The sequence below is a fragment of the Rhynchophorus ferrugineus genome, unplaced genomic scaffold (assembly GCF_030347505.1).
Source record: "Rhynchophorus ferrugineus isolate W39M unplaced genomic scaffold, kcgeb_rfMv2 rfM4, whole genome shotgun sequence".
NCBI lineage: Eukaryota > Metazoa > Arthropoda > Insecta > Coleoptera > Curculionidae > Rhynchophorus > Rhynchophorus ferrugineus.
Window position 1 is genome coordinate 24,461,161 of NW_027472583.1, and position 19,303 is coordinate 24,480,463.

Sequence of the window (19,303 nt, forward strand, 5' to 3'; positions counted from 1 at the left end):
ATTATTGCCATAAAAATAGTCAAATGTATTTTACAATTTTCATACACAATATTAATCTTTTTACCCTATTATATTATTAACAATCTTGAAAAATATCGTTCCAAAACGCTGTTATATTAAAATACAACAAATAGAAGTAATCTTATATATAAAAATGAATCGCAAAATATGTTCCTAAGCGCATAACTCAACAACGCCTGGACCAATTTGGCCAAATCTTTTTTTAAAATGTTCGTTGAAGTTCAGGGATGGTTTTTACGGCGAGAAAAATTAGAATTATTGCTGGAAAAACCCTAAAAATAGCCCTTTTTGTTTGAATTTGTTTCGTGTATCAGTTGACAATTCATCTGTCATCTGTCAAAAGTCATCTGTAACAGACAACTTTTTTTTTTTTAATTTGATATGACTTGAACTCAAATCCTTTTAATCCGTACGAATTGTTTTATTTATTTAAAATTTTTTATTTGTTTAAAATTTAATTCAAATTTTAAATAAATAAAACAATTCGTACGGCTTAAAAGGATTTGAGTTCAAGTCATATCAAATTTAAAAAAAAAAGTTGTCTGTTACAGATGACTTTTGACAGATGACAGATGAATTGTCAAGTGATACACGAAACAAATTCGTATATCGTGTTTTGTGCAGAGTGTTTAGTTAGTTAGTGTTTGTTTAGTTCGTGATTAGTGAAAAAATAATTTATATTTGATATGCCTCCTATAAGACGAAGCAATTTAGGTAGAAGAACCAGAAATGCTATAAACCAAGCTAATTACCGATCTAATCGTACTGCACAAGAACGTGACGACGGAAATGAACGTGAAAGAATTCGGATATCACAAACGCGTGAAGCGCGAGCGCGACATTCAACTAATAATCGCGCAAGTTTGAATCCAGCTGCTTTCAGTTACGATGTGTCAATTGACTACAGTAACTACCAATGTGTTGTTATTGGTTCTATGAACTTGGTTTGCTCACACTGTAAGGCATTAAAATACAAAAACGAAGCCAATGGATTGTGTTGCGCAAATGGTAAAGTGAAATTGATACAATTGGATCCACCACCAGAACCATTGTACTCATTGGTTTCAGGAATAGGAACAGATTCTATACACTTTTTGACACATATTCAACAATATAACAATTGCTTTCAAATGACTTCATTTGGGGCAACAAATGCAGTTCGGGAAAATTTTATGCCAACTTTCAAGGTATGTATTATAGCAGTTACTCATAATTATTTTAGCGAACAAAATTTTCTGTCACCAAAGTTAAGATGTGTTACTAATCTTCAATTTCTTAATAATTACGAAATATATCACTTAGTCATCATATTATATGGTGATTCAGTTTCAGTGACACTTTTATTATATTTTATATTTGATAGATATTAGTTAAAACTAAATATATACTTTTTAAGATCAAATATTATTTAAGTTTGATCATTGACAATCCATTAATTTATACCACACCATAATATTTTTTTTATTTACAGATACAAGGGCAAATATATCACAGAGCAGGTTCACTGTTACCAGTGTCAGATAGCGACAACAAATTCCTGCAAATTTATTTTATGGGCAATTCACCACAAGAAATTGATCTGCGTTGTGCACATAACAATTTAGTAAAAAGGTCTATTGTAGAACAATTACAAACTTTATTTCATCAACACAATCAATTGATTATATTGTTTAAAACTGCCCTGGATCTGATGCCATCCGATAATCACAAAATTGTAATCAGAGCTGATAAAACACCTGCAGGTCAACATACAAGACGTTTTAATGCACCAACTATTGATGAAGTTGCTATCGTTGTAGTTGGAGAAAACTTGGAATCCCGTGATATTGTTTTACATCGTCGGAATTTTCAATTACAACCTATAAAGGAAACACACCGCTCATATGATGCACTGCAATATCCCATTATATTTTGGCAAGGTGAAGATGGCTACGATTTATCAATAAAAATGATAAATCCCATTACAGGTAACTAAAATATTAGTTTAGCTATGGCGATAATATCTCAGTCACTATATTATGTATTTTAATTTTATATTTGAATGTTATTAAAACAAAATCTGTTTACAGGTTCTGAAACCAACAAAAAAGTCAGTTCAATGAACTATTATTCATACCGCCTAATGATTCGGGAAAATGCAGATAATCACATATTGAAATGTCGGCGATTATATCACAAATATGTTGATGACATGTATGTTAAAATTGAAACGGAGAGATTAACATTCATCAGGTTGAATCAAACCAAACTCCGATCTGAAGAGTATATTCACCTTCGAGATGCGATTAATACTGATGGAAATGCACAGAATGTCGGTCGGATGACTATTCTTCCAGCAACATACATCGGAAGCCCTCGGCATATGCACGAATATGCTCAAGATGCCATGTCGTATGTTCGTCATTATGGTACAGCAGATTTGTTCATCACATTTACATGCAATCCGCAATGGATAGAAATTAAGCAGGAGTTATTACCTGGGAAATCATCCATTGATCGTCATGATATTACAGCCAGAGTCTTTAGACAAAAGTTGAAATCTTTAATGAATTTCATCGTAAAACATAATGTGTTTGGTGAGACACGCTGCTGGATGTATTCTGTGGAGTGGCAGAAACGAGGATTGCCACATGCACACATTTTGATTTGGTTGGTTGAAAAGATAAGGCCAAATGAAGTTGATGCAGTGATATCAGCTGAAATCCCTAATGTACAAGTAGATCCTGGATTGCATGAGGTAGTTATCAAAAACATGATACATGGTCCCTGTGGAACTCTTAATCAAAATTCACCGTGTATGATGGATGGTAAATGTTCAAAACGATATCCACGGACATTAATATCGGAAACAATTACTGGTAATGACGGTTATCCATTGTATCGTCGCAGATCGACAGCAGACAATGGAAAATCAACAATTGTCAAATTAAATTAACAAGATATTGAAATAGATAATCGTTGGATTGTTCCATATTCACCCATTTTATCAAAGACATTCAAAGCACACATCAACGTTGAATCTTGCCATTCAGTGAAATCGATTAAATACATTTGCAAATATGTAACCAAAGGGAGTGATATGGCTGTGATTGGAATTGGTGCAGGGAATTCTAATGATGAAGTTACCCAATACCAAATGGGCCGCTATGTCAGTAGTAATGAAGCAGTTTGGCGAATATTTTCTTTTCCTATTCATGAGAGACACCCTTCTGTTGTTCACTTAGCTGTGCATTTAGAAAATGGACAAAGAGTGTATTTTACAGCACAGAACGCAGTACAAAGAGCTGCTCAGCCACCATCTACTACATTAACCAGTTTTTTTGAGACATGCCAAAACGATGATTTCGCACAAACATTGCTATATTCTGAAATGCCAAAATATTATACCTGGAATCAATCCTCAAGGAGATTTATACGACGGAAACAAGGAAAACCAGTTCCAGGATATACAGATGTATATTCCACCGATGCGATTGGCCGGATTTATTCAGTACATCCAAGCAATGATGAATGTTTTTATTTACGACTGCTATTAGTCAATGTACGTGGCCCAACATCATTCCAACAGTTACGAACTGTTGATGGTGAATTGTGTGGATCCTACAGAGAAGCCTGTCAACGTTTGCAATTGCTTGAAAATGACGCTCATTGGGATCAAACTCTCAATGATGCTGTAATATCATCACACACTCATCAAATACGAACATTGTTTTCTATAATCATATCTACATGCTTCCCATCAAACCCAATTGATTTGTGGATGAAGTACAAAGATTATATGTGTGATGATATTTTGTATCAAATACGGAATAGAATGGGAAATCCAAATATACAAATCAGTGAAGAAATTTACAATGAAGCATTGATTTCAATTGAGGACATGTGCTTGATAATGTCAAACAAACTATTAATTCAATTAGGCCTGACCGCGCCCAATCGTCCAATGCATGACGCTTTTAACCAAGAGTTGCATCGAGAAAGACTGTATGATCTCAACGCTTTGAAAGAATAAATTCAAACAAATCTTCCACTGTTAAATGAACAACAGAAGTATGTATTTGAAACTCTTATGAAAGTAACAAATGATGAAACTGGAGGGATTTATTTCTTAGATGCACCTGGTGGTACAGGAAAAACTTTTTTTATTTCATTAATATTAGCAACAATTCGCTCACAAAATAAAATTGCACTTGCACTCGCTTCGTCGGGAATCGCAGCAACTTTGCTTGAAGGTGGTCGAACAGCCCATTCAGCACTAAAATTGCCATTAAATATGCAAAGCAATGAAACTCCAACCTGCAACGTTTCGAAGAACTCTGCAATGGCAAAGGTTTTGCAGCAATGTAAATTGATTGTTTGGGATGAATGCACGATGGCACATAAAAAATCTTTGGAGGCTTTAGACAGAACCTTAAAAGATCTACGTAGCAATTATAACCGATTTGGTGGTGCAATGATTTTATTAGCAGGAGATTTTCGTCAAACATTGCCAGTGATTCCACGATCAACGCCAGCTGATGAACTCAATGCATGTCTAAAGTCCTCCAATTTGTGGAAACATGTTAAAGTACTTCATTTAAGCAAGAATATGCGTGTCGAGTTGCAAAATGACCAATCTGGAAACATATTCTCTAAACAACTCATTGACATTGGTAATGGCAAATTTCCTATAGACATGTTGACGGCTTGCTTTTGCTATGACTATAAACAAGTCCCAGGGGCAATCATTAAGTGTTTGTGGTATTAATCTAGAAAACCCATGTTTCTCACATGGTCAATTGTATGTTGCCTGTTCCCGTGTTGGAAAACCATCAGATTTGTTTATCTATGCGCCAGGTAATCAAACAAAAAACATCGTATACCACAAAGCAATATAATGATAATAATAATAATAATTATGATTCACATGATTAACAATAAAGCGATTACTTACTTTTCAATCCTTATATATGTTTTATTTAATTATTTTTTATTCACAACGCCCTATCACCAGGGTGATGGTTCTGTTCAGGAGAATTTTTTAAAATACGTAGGCACAAAAACTGCCACATTACAAATCTTTTTGACAGGACGAAGTCTGTCGGGTCAGCTAGTTTATGATAAAATATACCATAAATTGTAGTAAAATCAGTCGAACCAAAAATAGCGACTGAAACAGTCGATAGTAAAAAGTCAGTTACTAACGTCGATAATAAATTTCAGTCGATAGTTTCCAACACTACTAATCAGATCTAATATTCTGATGTGAAGTTAACAAAGATACCGCGTCGGCCGCAGAGCAGAGCGAAAGGCTCCATTTCTCACGTTACGCTTAATCAGCATCTTACTATTTGGGTTTATGGAATTTTGTTTACGAAATAATTGATATATTTTAGCTTTCGGTTTACCGCCAGATAAGAAACTCTTCACAAAGTTTTTGCGTATTAATTTCAAGTCTTTGATGAATCGTTTTTAAATAAAAAGAATTATTAAAGTAGCGACAAGATAGAATTTAATTTTTTAAGAGGATTGGAAGTGTAAGTACGCATATGAACTTATTAAGGAGCCGCCTGTAAGAAATACTTTTATTTCTTGGTAAATAAAATACATATATTCAACAAAGCGTTATAATGGTCACTATTCATTCAACATTCGGCTATCAATTATGTTAACAAGTACTCTTCGACTAACTCTAAGCAATTATCTGATCTCCAGTCAAGGCGTCGGCCTTTATATCCTGAAGTATACATCTCAGGATTCCCATCGCCCGGTCCCGATACCACGTCAGCCTCGATTAGCCTATGAGTCATCAGGTGCCCTCTACGTAATTCGTCAACAATGCAGCGAAAGTGTTAGGATCTGGAAAAAACCTCACAGTAGAATTAATTATAGAAAAGAAGACAGCGAAATTATCGATCCAATAAAAACGCTACTGAAATATTTTTAGGGTAAATGATGTGGCTCGATAGTCGAGTACTCAATCATTGGAAATACCGTTCAATAACATCCCAGATCCCAGTCTCAGTGTTGCCAGCTATTCGTTATCGGGTTCTAGTTGGTGCTGCTGGCACCCCGCCCGTGTCCAACATCTGGGATTATTCTGGGTATTTTCTGGGTATTTTATAGACCGTTATTCCACTATGTAAAATTCGACATACCTCAAGGTCACTACATATTTTTTAATTAATTTTAATTTATGTTTTTAACAATTTTTTTATCCAGATAGATGGTCCAGATTTACCTTAATATTATCATTTGTTCAGATCCTCCTGTTTATACCAAAGCAATCTCCGGGATAAACCGAGCAAAACCACTTATATTAAATTAAAATGGGTGTTCGCCTATTGTTTGGAGAAACTTTTACAGGCATCTTTTATGCGCACATCAATTTACATTGATAAAACGACTGAAAATTTAGTATTCCAGGGGCAATTTCGAATACTAAACTCGCCGAAAACCTGCGAAAATCCACTTATTACCTTTACAGAACAGCCAGTTCCCTCCGTGTACTACTATTAACATAAGGTTTAATTACCTCATTGTAAACTTCGTTATTTTAATATGTTTGCCCGGCATTAAATTTTGTTTTGTTAAACTGCGTATCATCCCTGACCCAAAAATTTTCTTCGTTTTTATTAGATTTAATAATCGTAATAAATTATCATACAGGAAAGATGTTTTAAATAAACCATTAAAAGGTTGGCCAAAATATTCTGTTTTCACGTAACTCACGTCATAGAATTTATTACGTAACATCGTCGCAATGTTGTTACTTCACCTTTATTCTATTATCATCATATGACCACCATCAGTTTATTTTGACTTAGATATATATAACACAATACTAATTAAAATAAAATAATAAATCTAGTTTTGCGTAAATGGGTGAAATAAAGTTAGTTTTAATTTAATTAATTTACACAACTTACTAATTAATCAGCTATCTCCGCACAATACTACAGTCCGTTTTCAGCTTCATATGTGCTATTTTCGACTTTCCATTGTTCTTTTCGAGCTTCATTACTGTTTAGAGAGCTGCGTCGATTCTGTGGGATTATGCTACGATTGTAAATTCCTTAATTACAGACATTGTCAGTTGTGCATTGTCCATAATAATAAATAACGGTTCCTCCAAATTATTTAAGATTGGTTAAACAAGATAAGGTGTTCTCCATTGTTATGTTACGTAACATCGTCGCAATGTTGTTATATCACCTTTATTCTAGTATCATCATATGACCACTATTAGTTTATTTTGACTTAGATATATAACAACACAACACTTAACACAATACTAATGTAAATAAAATAATTAATCTAATTTAACGTAAATGGGTGAAATAAAGTTAGTTCTCGTTTAATTAATTTACACAACTTGCTAATTAATCATCTATCTCAGCACAATATTACAGTTCTTTTTTAGCCTCATATGTGCTATTTTCGGCTTGCCACTGTTCTTTTCGAGCTTCATTACTATTTAGAGAGCTGCGTCGATTTTGTGGGATTATGCTACGATTGTAAATTCCTTAATTACAGACATTGTCAGTTGTGCATTGTCCATAATAATAAATAACGGTTCCTCCAAATTATTTAAGATTGGTTAAACAAGATAAGGTGTTCTCCATTGTTATGTTACGTAACATCGTCGCAATGTTGTTACATCACCTTTATTCTAGTATCATCATATGACCACTATTAGTTTATTTTGACTTAGATATATAACAACACAACACTTAACACAATACTAATGTAAATAAAATAATTAATCTAATTTAACGTAAATGGGTGAAATAAAGTTAGTTCTCGTTTAATTAATTTACACAACTTGCTAATTAATCATCTATCTCAGCACAATATTACAGTTCTTTTTTAGCCTCATATGTGCTATTTTCGGCTTGCCACTGTTCTTTTCGAGCTTCATTACTATTTAGAGAGCTGCGTCGATTTTGTGGGATCATGCTACGATTGTAAATTCCTTAATTACAGACATTGTCAGTTGTGCATTGTCCATAATAATAAATAACGGTTCCTCCAAATTATTTAAGATTTGTTAAACAAGAAAAGGTGTTCTGGTTCATTTCTCCATTGTTATGCTACGTAACATCGTCGCAATGTTGTTACATCACCTTTATTCTAGTATCATCATATGACTACTATTAGTTTATTTTGACTTAGATATATAACAACACAACACTTAACACAATACTAATATAAATAAAATAATAAATCTAATTTAACGTAAATGGGTGAAATAAAGTTAGTTCTAATTTAATTAATTTACACAACTTGCTAATTAATCATCTATCTCAGCACAATATTACAGTTCTTTTTTAGCTTCATATGTGCTATTTTCGGCTTGCCACTGTTCTTTTCGAGCTTCATTACTATTTAGAGAGCTGCGTCGATTTTGTGGGATTATGCTACGATTGTAAATTCCTTAATTACAGACATTGTCAGTTGTGCATTGTCCATAATAATAAATAACGGTTCCTCCAAATTATTTAAGATTTGTTAAACAAGAAAAGGTGTTCTGGTTCATTTCTCCATTGTTATGCTACGTAACATCGTCGCAATGTTGTTACATCACCTTTATTCTAGTATCATCATATGACTACTATTAGTTTATTTTGACTTAGACATATAACAACACAACACTTAACACAATACTAATGTAAATAAAATAATTAATCTAATTTAACGTAAATGGGTAAAGTAAAGTTAGTTCTAATTTAATTAATTTACACAACTTGTTAATTAATCATTTATCTCAGCACAATATTACAGTTCTTTTTTAGCTTCATATGTGCTATTTTCGGCTTGCCACTGTTCTTTTCGAGCTTCATTACTATTTAGAGAGCTGCGTCGATTTTGTGGGATTATGCTACGATTGTAAATTCCTTAATTACAGACATTGTCAGTTGTGCATTGTCCATAATAATAAATAACGGTTCCTCCAAATTATTTAAGATTTGTTAAACAAGAAAAGGTGTTCTGGTTCATTTCTCCATTGTTATGCTACGTAACATCGTCGCAATGTTGTTACATCACCTTTATTCTAGTATCATCATATGACTACTATTAGTTTATTTTGACTTAGACATATAACAACACAACACTTAACACAATACTAATGTAAATAAAATAATAAATCTAATTTAACGTAAATGGGTAAAGTAAAGTTAGTTCTAATTTAATTAATTTACACAACTTGTTAATTAATCATTTATCTCAGCACAATATTACAGTTCTTTTTTAGCTTCATATTAGTTTACTATACTATTTTACTATGCTATTTTCGGCTTGCCACTGTTCTTTTCGAGCTTCATTACTATTTAGAGAGCTGCGTCGATTTTGTGGGATTATGCTACGATTGTAAATTCCTTAATTACAGACATTGTCAGTTGTGCATTGTCCATAATAATAAATAACGGTTCCTCCAAATTATTTAAGATATGTTAAACAAGAAAAGGTGTTCTGGTTCATTTCTCCATTGTTATGCTACGTAACATCGTCGCAATGTTGTTACATCACCTTTATTCTAGTATCATCATATGACTACTATTAGTTTATTTTGACTTAGACATATAACAACACAACACTTAACACAATACCAATGTAAATAAAATAATAAATCTAATTTAACGTAAATGGGTGAAATAAAGTTAGTTTTAATTTAATTAATTTACACAACTTGCTAATTAATCAGCTATCTCAGCACAATATTACAGTTCTTTTTCAGCTTCATATGTGCTATTTTCGGCTTGCCACTGTACTTTTCGAGCTTCATTACTGCTTAGAGAGCTACGTCGATTTTGTGGGATTATGCTACGATTGTAAATTCCTTAATTACAGAGATTGTCAGTTGTGCATTGTCCATAATAATAAATAACGGTTCCTCCAAATTATTTAAGATTGGTTAAACAAGATAAGGTGTTCTCCATTGTTATGTTACGTAACATCGTCGCAATGTTGTTATATCACCTTTATTCTAGTATCATCATATGACCACTATTAGTTTATTTTGACTTAGATATATAACAACACAACACTTAACACAATACTAATGTAAATAAAATAATTAATCTAATTTAACGTAAATGGGTAAAGTAAAGTTAGTTCTAATTTAATTAATTTACACAACTTGTTAATTAATCATTTATCTCAGCACAATATTACAGTTCTTTTTTAGCTTCATATGTGCCATTTTCGGCTTGCCACTGTTCTTTTCGAGCTTCATTACTATTTAGAGAGCTGCGTCGATTTTGTGGGATTATGCTACGATTGTAAATTCCTTAATTACAGACATTGTCAGTTGTGCATTGTCCATAATAATAAATAACGGTTCCTCCAAATTATTTAAGATTTGTTAAACAAGAAAAGGTGTTCTGGTTCATTTCTCCATTGTTATGCTACGTAACATCGTCGCAATGTTATTACATCACCTTTATTCTAGTATCATCATATGACTACTATTAGTTTATTTTGACTTAGACATATAACAACACAACACTTAACACAATACTAATGTAAATAAAATAATAAATCTAATTTAACGTAAATGGGTAAAGTAAAGTTAGTTCTAATTTAATTAATTTACACAACTTGCTAATTAATCATCTATCTCAGCACAATATTACAGTTCTTTTTTAGCCTCATATGTGCTATTTTCGGCTTGCCACTGTTCTTTTCGAGCTTCATTACTATTTAGAGAGCTGCGTCGATTTTGTGGGATTATGCTACGATTGTAAATTCCTTAATTACAGACATTGTCAGTTGTGCATTGTCCATAATAATAAATAACGGTTCCTCCAAATTATTTAAGATTTGTTAAACAAGAAAAGGTGTTCTGGTTCATTTCTCCATTGTTATGCTACGTAACATCGTCGCAATGTTGTTACATCACCTTTATTCTAGTATCATCATATGACTACTATTAGTTTATTTTGACTTAGATATATAACAACACAACACTTAACACAATACTAATATAAATAAAATAATAAATCTAATTTAACGTAAATGGGTGAAATAAAGTTAGCTTTAATTTAATTAATTTACACAACTTGCTAATTAATCATCTATCTCAGCACAATATTACAGTTCTTTTTTAGCTTCATATGAGCTATTTTCGGCTTGCCACTGTTCTTTTCGAGCTTCATTACTATTTAGAGAGCTGCGTCGATTTTGTGGGATTATGCTACGATTGTAAATTCCTTAATTACAGACATTGTCAGTTGTGCATTGTCCATAATAATAAATAACGGTTCCTCCAAATTATTTAAGATTTGTTAAACAAGAAAAGGTGTTCTGGTTCATTTCTCCATTGTTATGCTACGTAACATCGTCGCAATGTTGTTACATCACCTTTATTCTAGTATCATCATATGACTACTATTAGTTTATTTTGACTTAGATATATAACAACACAACACTTAACACAATACTAATGTAAATAAAATAATTAATCTAATTTAACGTAAATGGGTAAAGTAAAGTTAGTTCTAATTTAATTAATTTACACAACTTGTTAATTAATCATTTATGTCAGCACAATATTACAGTTCTTTTTTAGCTTCATATGTGCTATTTTCGGCTTGCCACTGTTCTTTTCGAGCTTCATTACTATTTAGAGAGCTGCGTCGATTTTGTGGGATTATGCTACGATTGTAAATTCCTTAATTACAGACATTGTCAGTTGTGCATTGTCCATAATAATAAATAACGGTTCCTCCAAATTATTTAAGATTTGTTAAACAAGAAAAGGTGTTCTGGTTCATTTCTCCATTGTTATGCTACGTAACATCGTCGCAATGTTGTTACATCACCTTTATTCTAGTATCATCATATGACTACTATTAGTTTATTTTGACTTAGATATATAACAACACAACACTTAACACAATACTAATGTAAATAAAATAATTAATCTAATTTAACGTAAATGGGTAAAGTAAAGTTAGTTCTAATTTAATTAATTTACACAACTTGTTAATTAATCATTTATCTCAGCACAATATTACAGTTCTTTTTTAGCTTCATATGTGCTATTTTCGGCTTGCCACTGTTCTTTTCGAGCTTCATTACTATTTAGAGAGCTGCGTCGATTTTGTGGGATTATGCTACGATTGTAAATTCCTTAATTACAGACATTGTCAGTTGTGCATTGTCCATAATAATAAATAACGGTTCCTCCAAATTATTTAAGATTTGTTAAACAAGAAAAGGTGTTCTGGTTCATTTCTCCATTGTTATGCTACGTAACATCGTCGCAATGTTGTTACATCACCTTTATTCTAGTATCATCATATGACTACTATTAGTTTATTTTGACTTAGATATATAACAACACAACACTTAACACAATACTAATGTAAATAAAATAATTAATCTAATTTAACGTAAATGGGTAAAGTAAAGTTAGTTCTAATTTAATTAATTTACACAACTTGTTAATTAATCATTTATCTCAGCACAATATTACAGTTCTTTTTTAGCTTCATATGTGCTATTTTCGGCTTGCCACTGTTCTTTTCGAGCTTCATTACTATTTAGAGAGCTGCGTCGATTTTGTGGGATTATGCTACGATTGTAAATTCCTTAATTACAGACATTGTCAGTTGTGCATTGTCCATAATAATAAATAACGGTTCCTCCAAATTATTTAAGATTTGTTAAACAAGAAAAGGTGTTCTGGTTCATTTCTCCATTGTTATGCTACGTAACATCGTCGCAATGTTGTTACATCACCTTTATTCTAGTATCATCATATGACTACTATTAGTTTATTTTGACTTAGACATATAACAACACAACACTTAACACAATACTAATGTAAATAAAATAATAAATCTAATTTAACGTAAATGGGTAAAGTAAAGTTAGTTCTAATTTAATTAATTTACACAACTTGTTAATTAATCATTTATCTCAGCACAATATTACAGTTCTTTTTTAGCTTCATATTAGTTTACTATACTATTTTACTATGCTATTTTCGGCTTGCCACTGTTCTTTTCGAGCTTCATTACTATTTAGAGAGCTGCGTCGATTTTGTGGGATTATGCTACGATTGTAAATTCCTTAATTACAGACATTGTCAGTTGTGCATTGTCCATAATAATAAATAACGGTTCCTCCAAATTATTTAAGATTTGTTAAACAAGAAAAGGTGTTCTGGTTCATTTCTCCATTGTTATGCTACGTAACATCGTCGCAATGTTGTTACATCACCTTTATTCTAGTATCATCATATGACTACTATTAGTTTATTTTGACTTAGATATATAACAACACAACACTTAACACAATACCAATGTAAATAAAATAATAAATCTAATTTAACGTAAATGGGTGAAATAAAGTTAGTTTTAATTTAATTAATTTACACAACTTGCTAATTAATCAGCTATCTCAGCACAATATTACAGTTCTTTTTCAGCTTCATATGTGCTATTTTCGGCTTGCCACCGTACTTTTCGAGCTTCATTACTGCTTAGAGAGCTACGTCGATTTTGTGGGATTATGCTACGATTGTAAATTCCTTAATTACAGACATTATCAGTTGTGCATTGTCCATGATAATAAATAACGGTTCCTCCAAATTATTTAAGATTGGTTAAACAAGATAAGGTGTTCTCCATTGTTATGTTACTTAACATCGTCGCCATGTTGTTATATCACCTTTATTCTAGTATCATCATATGACCACTATTAGTTTATTTTGACTTATATATATAACAACACAACACTTAACACAATACTAATGTAAATAAAATAATTAATCTAATTTAACGTAAATGGGTAAAGTAAAGTTAGTTCTAATTTAATTAATTTACACAACTTGTTAATTAATCATTTATCTCAGCACAATATTACAGTTCTTTTTTAGCTTCATATGTGCTATTTTCGGCTTGCCACTGTTCTTTTCGAGCTTCATTACTATTTAGAGAGCTGCGTCGATTTTGTGGGATTATGCTACGATTGTAAATTCCTTAATTACAGACATTGTCAGTTGTGCATTGTCCATAATAATAAATAACGGTTCCTCCAAATTATTTAAGATTTGTTAAACAAGAAAAGGTGTTCTGGTTCATTTCTCCATTGTTATGCTACGTAACATCGTCGCAATGTTATTACATCACCTTTATTCTAGTATCATCATATGACTACTATTAGTTTATTTTGACTTAGACATATAACAACACAACACTTAACACAATACTAATGTAAATAAAATAATAAATCTAATTTAACGTAAATGGGTAAAGTAAAGTTAGTTCTAATTTAATTAATTTACACAACTTGTTAATTAATCATTTATCTCAGCACAATATTACAGTTCTTTTTTAGCTTCATATGTGCTATTTTCGGCTTGCCACTGTTCTTTTCGAGCTTCATTACTATTTAGAGAGCTGCGTCGATTTTGTGGGATTATGCTACGATTGTAAATTCCTTAATTACAGACATTGTCAGTTGTGCATTGTCCATAATAATAAATAACGGTTCCTCCAAATTATTTAAGATTTGTTAAACAAGAAAATGTGTTCTGGTTCATTTCTCCATTGTTATGCTACGTAACATCGTCGCAATGTTGTTATATCACCTTTATTCTAGTATCATCATATGACCACTATTAGTTTATTTTGACTTAGATATATAACAACACAACTCTTAACACAATACTAATGTAAATAAAATAATGAATCTAATTTAACGTAAATGGGTAAAGTAAAGTTAGTTCTAATTTAGTTAATTTACACAACTTGTTAATTAATCATTTATCTCAGCACAATATTACAGTTCTTTTTTAGCTTCATATGTGCTATTTTCGGCTTGCCACTGTTCTTTTCGAGCTTCATTACTATTTAGAGAGCTGCGTCGATTTTGTGGGATTATGCTACGATTGTAAATTCCTTAATTACAGACATTGTCAGTTGTGCATTGTCCATAATAATAAATAACGGTTCCTCCAAATTATTTAAGATTTGTTAAACAAGAAAAGGTGTTCTGGTTCATTTCTCCATTGTTATGTTACGTAACATCGTCGCAATGTTGTTACATCACCATTATTCTAGTATCATCATATGACTACTATTAGTTTATTTTGACTTAGACATATAACAACACAACACTTAACACAATATTAATGTAAATAAAATAATAAATCTAATTTAACGTAAATGGGTAAAGTAAAGTTAGTTCTAATTTAATTAATTTACACAACTTGTTAATTAATCATTTATCTCAGCACAATATTACAGTTCTTTTTCAGCTTCATATGTGCTATTTTCGGCTTGCCACTGTTCTTTTCGAGCTTCATTACTATTTAGAGAGCTGCGTCGATTTTGTGGGATTATGCTACGATTGTAAATTCCTTAATTACAGACATTGTCAGTTGTGCATTGTCCATAATAATAAATAACGGTTCCTCCAAATTATTTAAGATTTGTTAAACAAGAAAAGGTGTTCTGGTTCATTTCTCCATTGTTATGCTACGTAACATCGTCGCAATGTTGTTACATCACCTTTATTCTAGTATCATCATATGACTACTATTAGTTTATTTTGACTTAGATATATAACAACACAACACTTAACACAATACTAATGTAAATAAAATAATGAATCTAATTTAACGTAAATGGGTAAAGTAAAGTTAGTTCTAATTTAATTAATTTACACAACATGTTAATTAATCATTTATCTCAGCACAATATTACAGTTCTTTTTTAGCTTCATATGTGCTATTTTCGGCTTGCCACTGTTCTTTTCGAGCTTCATTACTATTTAGAGAGCTGCGTCGATTTTGTGGGATTATGCTACGATTGTAAATTCCTTAATTACAGACATTGTCAGTTGTGCATTGTCCATAATAATAAATAACGGTTCCTCCAAATTATTTAAGATTTGTTAAAAAAGAAAAGGTGTTCTGGTTCATTTCTCCATTGTTATGCTACGTAACATCGTCGCCATGTTGTTACATCACCTTTATTCTAGTATCATCATATGACTACTATTAGTTTATTTTGACTTAGATATATAACAACACAACACTTAACACAATACTAATGTAAATAAAATAATAAATCTAATTTAACGTAAATGGGTAAAGTAAAGTTAGTTCTAATTTAATTAATTTACACAACTTGTTAATTAATCATTTATCTCAGCACAATATTACAGTTCTTTTTTAGCTTCATATGTGCTATTTTCGGCTTGCCACTGTTCTTTTCGAGCTTCATTACTATTTAGAGAGCTGCGTCGATTTTGTGGGATTATGCTACGATTGTAAATTCCTTAATTACAGACATTGTCAGTTGTGCATTGTCCATAATAATAAATAACGGTTCCTCCAAATTATTTAAGATTTGTTAAACAAGAAAAGGTGTTCTGGTTCATTTCTCCATTGTTATGCTACGTAACATCGTCGCAATGTTGTTACATCACCTTTATTCTAGTATCATCATATGACTACTATTAGTTTATTTTGACTTAGACATATAACAACACAACACTTAACACAATACTAATGTAAATAAAATAATAAATCTAATTTAACGTAAATGGGTAAAGTAAAGTTAGTTCTAATTTAATTAATTTACACAACTTGTTAATTAATCATTTATCTCAGCACAATATTACAGTTCTTTTTCAGCTTCATATGTGCTATTTTCGGCTTGCCACTGTTCTTTTCGAGCTTCATTACTATTTAGAGAGCTGCGTCGATTTTGTGGGATTATGCTACGATTGTAAATTCCTTAATTACAGACATTGTCAGTTGTGCATTGTCCATAATAATAAATAACGGTTCCTCCGAATTATTTAAGATTTGTTAAACAAGAAAAGGTGTTCTGGTTCATTTCTCCATTGTTATGCTACGTAACATCGTCGCAATGTTGTTACATCACCTTTATTCTAGTATCATCATATGACTACTATTAGTTTATTTTGACTTAGACATATAACAACACAACACTTAACACAATACTAATGTAAATAAAATAATAAATCTAATTTAACGTAAATGGGTAAAGTAAAGTTAGTTCTAATTTAATTAATTTACACAACTTGTTAATTAATCATTTATCTCAGCACAATATTACAGTTCTTTTTCAGCTTCATATGTGCTATTTTCGGCTTGCCACTGTTCTTTTCGAGCTTCATTACTATTTAGAGAGCTGCGTCGATTTTGTGGGATTATGCTACGATTGTAAATTCCTTAATTACAGACATTGTCAGTTGTGCATTGTCCATAATAATAAATAACGTTTCCTCCAAATTATTTAAGATTTGTTAAACAAGAAAAGGTGTTCTGGTTCATTTCTCCATTGTTATGCTACGTAACATCGTCGCAATGTTGTTACATCACCTTTATTCTAGTATCATCATATGACTACTATTAGTTTATTTTGACTTAGACATATAACAACACAACACTTAACACAATACTAATGTAAATAAAATAATAAATCTAATTTAACGTAAATGGGTAAAGTAAAGTTAGTTCTAATTTAATTAATTTACACAACTTGTTAATTAATCATTTATCTCAGCACAATATTACAGTTCTTTTTCAGCTTCATATGTGCTATTTTCGGCTTGCCACTGTTCTTTTCGAGCTTCATTACTATTTAGAGAGCTGCGTCGATTTTGTGGGATTATGCTACGATTGTAAATTCCTTAATTACAGACATTGTCAGTTGTGCATTGTCCATAATAATAAATAACGGTTCCTCCAAATTATTTAAGATTTGTTAAACAAGAAAAGGTGTTCTGGTTCATTTCTCCATTGTTATGCTACGTAACATCGTCGCAATGTTGTTATATCACCTTTATTCTAGTATCATCATATGACTACTATTAGTTTATTTTGACTTAGACATATAACAACACAACACTTAACACAATACTAATGTAAATAAAATAATAAATCTAATTTAACGTAAATGGGTAAAGTAAAGTTAGTTCTAATCTAATTAATTTACACAACTTGTTAATTAATCATTTATCTCAGCACAATATTACAGTTCTTTTTTAGCTTCATATGTGCTATTTTCGGCTTGCCACTGTTCTTTTCGAGCTTCATTACTATTTAGAGAGCTGCGTCGATTTTGTGGGATTATGCTACGATTGTAAATTCCTTAATTACAGACATTGTCAGTTGTGCATTGTCCATAATAATAAATAACGGTTCCTCCAAATTATTTAAGATTTGTTAAACAAGAAAAGGTGTTCTGGTTCATTTCTCCATTGTTATGCTACGTAACATCGTCGCAATGTTATTACATCACCTTTATTCTAGTATCATCATATGACTACTATTAGTTTATTTTGACTTAGACATATAACAACACAACACTTAACACAATACTAATGTAAATAAAATAATAAATCTAATTTAACGTAAATGGGTAAAGTAAAGTTAGTTCTAATTTAATTAATTTACACAACTTGTTAATTAATCATTTATCTCAGCACAATATTACAGTTCTTTTTTAGCTTCATATGTGCTATTTTCGGCTTGCCACTGTTCTTTTCGAGCTTCATTACTATTTAGAGAGCTGCGTCGATTTTGTGGGATTATGCTACGATTGTAAATTCCTTAATTACAGACATTGTCAGTTGTGCATTGTCCATAATAATAAATAACGGTTCCTCCAAATTATTTAAGATTTGTTAAACAAGAAAAGGTGTTCTGGTTCATTTCTCCATTGTTATGCTACGTAACATCGTCGCAATGTTGTTATATCACCTTTATTCTAGTATCATCATATGACCACTATTAGTTTATTTTGACTTAGATATATAACAACACAACACTTAACACAATACTAATGTAAATAAAATAATGAATCTAATTTAACGTAAATGGGTAAAGTAAAGTTAGTTCTAATTTAATTAATTTACACAACTTGTTAATTAATCATTTATCTCAGCACAATATTACAGTTCTTTTTTAGCTTCATATGTGCTATTTTCGGCTTGCCACTGTTCTTTTCGAGCTTCATTACTATTTAGAGAGCTGCGTCGATTTTGTGGGATTATGCTACGATTGTAAATTCCTTAATTACAGACATTGTCAGTTGTGCATTGTCCATAATAATAAATAACGGTTCCTCCAAATTATTTAAGATTTGTTAAACAAGAAAAGGTGTTCTGGTTCATTTCTCCATTGTTATGTTACGTAACATCGTCGCAATGTTGTTACATCACCATTATTCTAGTATCATCATATGACTACTATTAGTTTATTTTGACTTAGACATATAACAACACAACACTTAACACAATACTAATGTAAATA

The 19,303-nt window shown here is 31.2% G+C and overlaps 1 protein-coding gene and 1 long non-coding RNA gene across 3 annotated transcripts in view; one reads left to right on the top strand and one right to left on the bottom strand.

The window, feature by feature from the left end:
- The first annotated feature begins 572 nt into the window (after positions 1 to 572).
- LOC143194952 (uncharacterized) lies at positions 573 to 4,959 on the top strand. 2 transcript variants are annotated; one of them, XM_076401765.1, is made up of 4 exons: positions 579 to 1,029; positions 1,090 to 1,208; positions 1,493 to 1,988; positions 2,091 to 4,959. In XM_076401765.1, exons 1-4 carry the CDS (start codon positions 708 to 710, stop codon positions 2,954 to 2,956), a joined length of 1,803 nt encoding a protein of 600 aa, XP_076257880.1. In that variant the 5' UTR covers positions 579 to 707; the 3' UTR covers positions 2,957 to 4,959. The 2 variants fall into 2 exon arrangements, with proteins under 2 accessions (XP_076257879.1, XP_076257880.1); XM_076401764.1 differs by having other exon boundaries at positions 573 to 1,208.
- A 654-nt stretch (positions 4,960 to 5,613) lies between these two features.
- The window catches only part of LOC143194954 (uncharacterized), a 63,173-nt gene continuing 49,483 nt past the window's right edge, over positions 5,614 to 19,303 (bottom strand). The window contains exon 2 of the long non-coding RNA XR_013005417.1: positions 5,614 to 5,859. This is a non-coding gene — a long non-coding RNA (uncharacterized LOC143194954). The remainder of the gene's footprint in view (positions 5,860 to 19,303) is intronic.

Coding starts and splice junctions, on each gene's coding strand:
- LOC143194952 (XM_076401764.1), top strand. CDS start 708: ATGCCTCCTATAAGACGAAGCAATTTAGGTAGAAGAACCAGAAATGCT. Junction 1,209..1,492: donor ATTTTATGCCAACTTTCAAG/GTATGTATTATA, acceptor TTTTATTTACAG/ATACAAGGGCAAATATATCA. Junction 1,989..2,090: donor AATGATAAATCCCATTACAG/GTAACTAAAATA, acceptor ATCTGTTTACAG/GTTCTGAAACCAACAAAAAA.